The 5,669-nt window shown below is 39.7% G+C and overlaps 1 protein-coding gene across 1 annotated transcript; it reads left to right on the forward strand.

Annotated features, from left to right (window-relative positions):
* Positions 1–2,826: 2,826 nt before the first annotated feature.
* LOC138674580 (olfactory receptor 2B6-like) lies at positions 2,827–4,090 on the forward strand. Its single transcript, XM_069762397.1, has one exon. It carries the CDS (start codon positions 2,827–2,829, stop codon positions 3,796–3,798), a length of 972 nt encoding a protein of 323 aa, XP_069618498.1. The 3' UTR covers positions 3,799–4,090.
* Positions 4,091–5,669: the final 1,579 nt, after the last annotated feature.

The following is a 5,669-nucleotide window of genomic DNA, read 5'->3' on the forward strand; positions in this document are numbered from 1 at the left end:
GCGGAGTGCAGCACATGGAGGAGGAGAGGATCACCGCCCAACCTCGGCTGCTCAGCGGTAAGAAAAATCCAGGTGCTCCGTTCACCGGCCACAACAGCACCTGCAGGACCTCTTCATGCCCCGCTGGAGGACAGGAAAAACACTGGAGATAGCAGGAAGGGAAGGGTTATTTAACCTCTTTGTGTTCCTGTCCCCCATTAGGGTGGGGAGACATCATCCACGGTGACTGTCGTGGAAGGTGACTAGAGAAATGCAAGATTCTACATCTGGGCAAGATAAACAATAATTACATCTAAACATCTAAATAACAGGATGTGTGAAAAAAGACTTGGGTATATTAATAGTTCACAGACTACACATGATTTAATAGATCACAGACTACACATGATTCATCAGTGTGATGCAGAGGCAAAATAGGCAAACACAGTTTTAGAACGTATTTAGAGAAGTATAGAGTCTAGATCATGTGAAGTAATTATCCCACTTTACTCCTCTTTGGTCAGGCCTCATCTGCAATATTGTGTCCAGTTCTGGGAACCACATTTTAAAAATGACATTGAAAAACTGGAGCAAGGTCAGAGAAGAGCTACCAGGATGGTAAGCGGACTGCAAAGTATGTCCTACGAGGAATGATTACAGGTTCTGGGAATGTTTAGCATGCAAAAAGAAGGCTAAGAGAAGTTTTAATAGCTGTATAAAAATATCTGAAGGAATGTTACACTGTAGAGGGATCATAATTATTCTTATTTGCACAAGGAAACATGAAAAGCAATGGAAATAAACTGAAAGGGAGAAAATACAGATTAGATATTAGAAAAAACTTTTTGACAGTGAGGGAGATCAATGAGTGGAACACGCTTCCACTAGAGGTGGAAAGTTCTCCTTCAATGGAAGTCTTCAAACAGAGGCTGGACAGACATCTGTCTGAGATGGTTTAGTGAATCCTGCATTGAGGTCCCTTCCTACTCTAACATTCTATGATATATATGTGTGTGTATATATATACATGTGCTTCTCACAAAATTAGAATATCATCAAAAAGTTAATTTATTTCAGTTCTTCAATACAAAAAGTGAAACTCATTTATCATATAGAGTCATTACAAACAGAGTGATCTATTTCAAGTGTTTATTTCTGTTAATGTAGATGATTATGGCTTACAGCCAATGAAAACCCAAAAGTCATTATCTCAGTAAATTAGAATACTTTATAACACCAGCTTGAAAAATTATTTAAAAATCCGAAATATTTTGCTTACTGAAATATATGTTCAGTAAATGCACTCATTACTTGGTCGGAGGTCCTTTTGCATCAATGCAGAGTGGCATGGAGGCGATCAGCCTGTGGCACTGCTGAGGTGCTATGGAAGCCCATTTTGCTTTGATAGCAGCCTTCAGCTCATCTGCATTGTTGGGTCTGGTGCCTCTCATCTTCTTCTTTACAATACCCCATAGATTCTCTATGGGGTTAAGGTCAGGCGAGTTTGCTGGCCAATCAAGCACAGTGATACTGTTGTTTTGAAACCAGGTATTGATAACTTTTGGCAGCGTGGACAGGTGCCAAGTCCTGCTGGAGAATGAAGTTTCCATCTCCAAAAAGCTTATCACCAGAGGGAGGCATGAAGTGCTGTAATATTTTCTGGTAGACGGCTGCAATGATTTGGTCTTGCTAAAACACAGTGGACCTACACCAGCAGATCACATGGCTCTACAAACCATTACTGACTGTGGAAATTTCACACTAGACCTTAAGCAGCTTGGATTGTGTGCCTCTCCACTCTTCCTCCAGACTCTGGGACTTTTATTTCTAAATAAAATGCAAAATTTACTTTCATCTGAAAGCAACACCTGGGACCACTGAGCAACAGTCCAGTTCTTTTTCTCCTTGGCCCAGGTAAGACGCTTCTGGCATTGTCTATTGGTCATGAGTGATTGACACAAGAAATGCAACACTTGTAGCCCATGTCCTGGATAAATCTGTGTGTGGTGGCTCTTGGAGCAATGACTCCAGCAGCAGTCCACTCCTTATGAATCTCCACCAAATTTTAGAATAGCCTTTTCTTAACAATAATTTCAAGGCTGTGGTTATCCCAGTTGCTTGTGTACCTTTTTCTACCACACTTTTTACTTCCACTCAACTTTCCAGTAATATGGTTGTACTCTGCGAACAGCCAGCTTCTTTAGCAATAACCTTTTGTGGCTTCCCTTCCTTGTGGAGTGTGTCAGTGATTGCCTTCTGGACATCTGTTATAGCAGCAGTCTTCCCCATGATTGTGGAGACTACTGAAACAGACCAAGCGACCTTTTTAAACACTTAGGAAGCCTTTGCAGGTGTTTTTTGTTAATTATTCTAATTTACTGAGATAATGATTTTTGGGTTTTCATTGTCTGTAAGCCATAATCATCAACATTAACAGAAATAAACACTTGAAATAGATCACTCTGTTTGAATGACTCTATATAATATATGAGATTCACTTTTTGCATTGAACAACTGAAATCAATTAACTTTTTGATGATATTCTAATTTTGTGAGAAGCATGTGTATATCTGTAGCTTTGCTGCCATAAGAGGGGGGCACAGACACATTTCTTGAACAGGTGCCCTAAGCTGTCAGTGTCTGCCCCTGCTACAATTAATAACCAAAGTTTAATCTTCTGTAATTATTTGTAGAGTAATGTGTTTCAACTAATATTTTGTGCTCAGCAGTTAAGAACTGTACCTTATATATAGATTAATGGTTAGATGCATAGATATTATTGCTCATTTATTCTTTATTTTCTACAGGAGGCTGATGTGTCTTTTTTATATTGGAAAGTGGAAGAGAATGATTCTCCACAATACCAGCACTGGAATGAACATATCCAAGAACAAGTTTGTGGATGAATTCATTCTTCTTGGGCTTACCAGCTGGAGGAATATTCAGATAGTCTTATATGTTGTATTTTTATCTGGTTACATAATATCACTAATTGGTAACATAATGATAATTACTCTTCGTGGAATAAGCCCCCGACTTCATACCCCTATGTATTTCTTCTTGAGTAATTTATCATTTTTGGATATCTGGTACACGTCAAGTATAGTCCCCAAAATGCTCATTAATTTCTTGTCTGTGAGAAAAAGCATATCTTTTAATGGTTGTGTTGCTCAGATGTTCATTCACCTCTCTCTAGGAGGGACAGAGTGCTACCTTTTGTTGTCAATGGCCTACGACCGGTATGTGGCTATTTGTACCCCATTACACTACACTAATATTATGGATACTGCCTTGTGCATTAAGACGGCAACTAGTTCCTGGGCTGGAGGAATAATAAACTCCATTGTACACACAGTCTTTGCATTACAATTGCCCTATTGTGGTCCCAATGTAATAAATCACTTTTTCTGTGAGGTTCCTTCAGTCCTAGAGCTGGCCTGTGCAGATATATCTCTTAACATGAGTGTTATTTTCGTCTGTGCTATGTTGGGGGTGATTTGTCCATTTTTCCTTATCCTTATTACATATGGTTACATCATTTCCAACATACTGAAGATAAGAACATCTGTAGGACGGAGGAAAGCCTTCTCCACCTGTGCTTCACACATTATAGTTGTATCCTTGTTTTATGGCACCATCATCTCTACATATATGAAACCTGGATCAACCCATGTAGCGAACCAAGACAAAATGGCCGCCTTGTTCTACAGTGTTATAGCCCCAATGCTGAATCCTTTAATTTACACTTTGAGGAACAAAGATGTAATCGGAGCATTTATGGACATTACAAGAAAAAATATTGTGTCAGACAAAAGATAATAAGGATATTGATTCCATAAACAAGAGTGGAGAGTTGCTAAACTACATGCACAATCAATCTGACCTAATTTGCACTAGCACCTAGAAGTCGTATTTTACTCTCTTGACAAGCATCGCAGCAGGCTGTACTTCTGTTTGCTAGAATGGGCATGTGACTGCTAAATCAATTAACATCAGAAATTAAATTGATTTGATACAAACTGAATTTGTATCAAACGTTTAGGAATTTGCTGAACTTGGGGAACTCAAGCAATATGTGATTCATTTTGTATGAATTGTATAACATAAGCCAGAGAAGGCTCACAAGACATTTGGCATGGCTGGTCTTCCCTATAATGCCTTCAAGTTATCAAATCACATTCTATAGCACAACCAATCTGAGCCACTATATCAGCTTGGGCAGGAAAGCAGCATCCATTTTAGGGATTTAAAATAGCCGTTATAAAAGCACAAGCAAAGAATACAGCAGCCATTTTGTGTTTATTCTTGTTAGTGAAAAAACATCAAGCCACAAGCATAGACAAAGAGTTAGAGAGAGAAAGTCATAAGAATCTGAGCAAAGTATGCACTTCATATGTTACATATTTTTGCACACTTATTTTATTAGCCAGATTTGATTTGCATACAGACCACATCAATGCTGCAGCCTGTTGCTGCTGTTCTGTTATTGTACCTAGCATTTATTGGTTTATCCTGTTTGGGAATCTTGGAATTGTAGCTCATAAAAAGTTGATTCTAGAGTGGTATAAAAATGTATCATAAAAGAAAACATAGCAATGGCAATGTTAAAAAAACCTCACAGCATCTGGCATTATAGCAGTAGCTGCATCATCGCTGACACAGGTTGTCTAGGCAGCAAAACAACCAAATGCAGGTCCCAATTGTCCTTTTTATTGACTATGTTAAGCATGGGGTCTAAGGGGTATCGTTTCTCCTTATGGAGAGTGATATACCATCTCTGGCTTGTCAAGGTAAAGAGGCTTATTCGCCATGCAATGCTCCTCTGGGAAATATAATATGCAAATTGCCTCTTCTGAGAAAAAGAGGACTTAAATTCTATAGCGCCACCTGTTGGAAGTAGCGATCCTACAAGTCACAATCAACCCTTTAACGAGTCGTGCAATATGACTTAGGATAAAAGCCAAATCAATATCTCAATTCGCAGACACGGTGTTTCGGGCTGTTGGCCCTCGTCAGTGCGAAGCATGAGAACTGATTTGGCTAGGTGAGAGGCTCTGGACTGGGGTCTAAGGGGTATCGTTTCTCCTTATGGAGAGTGATATGCTGTCTCTGGCTTGTTAAGGTAAGGAGGCTTATTCGCCATGCAATGCTCCTCTGGGAAATATAATATGCAAATTGCCTCTTCTGAGAAAAAGAGGACTTAAACTCTATAGCGCCACCTGTTGGAAGTAGCGATCCTACAAGTCACTTCCTTCGCACTGACGAGGGCCAACAGCCATGAATTGAGATATTGATTTGGCTTTTATCCTAAGTCATATTGCACGACTCGTTAAAGGGTTGATTGTGAGTTGTAGGATCGCTACTTCCAACAGGTGGCGCTATAGAGTTTAAGTCCTCTTTTTCTCAGAAGAGGCAATTTGCATATTATATTTCCCAGAGGAGCATTGCATAGCAAATAAGACTCCTTACCTTAACAAGCCAGAGATGGTATATCACTCTCCATAAGGAGAAACCATACCCCTTAGACCCCAGTCCAGAGCCTCTCACCTAGCCAAATTAGTTCTCATGCTTCGCACTGACGAGGGCCAACAGCCCGAAACACCGTGTCTGCGAATTAAGATATTGATTTGGCTTTTATCCTAAGTCATATTGCACGATTCGTTAAAGGGTTGATTGTGACTTGTAGGATC

This window comes from Ranitomeya imitator, chromosome 4 (genome assembly GCF_032444005.1).
Source record: "Ranitomeya imitator isolate aRanImi1 chromosome 4, aRanImi1.pri, whole genome shotgun sequence".
NCBI classification, from domain to species: domain Eukaryota; kingdom Metazoa; phylum Chordata; class Amphibia; order Anura; family Dendrobatidae; genus Ranitomeya; species Ranitomeya imitator.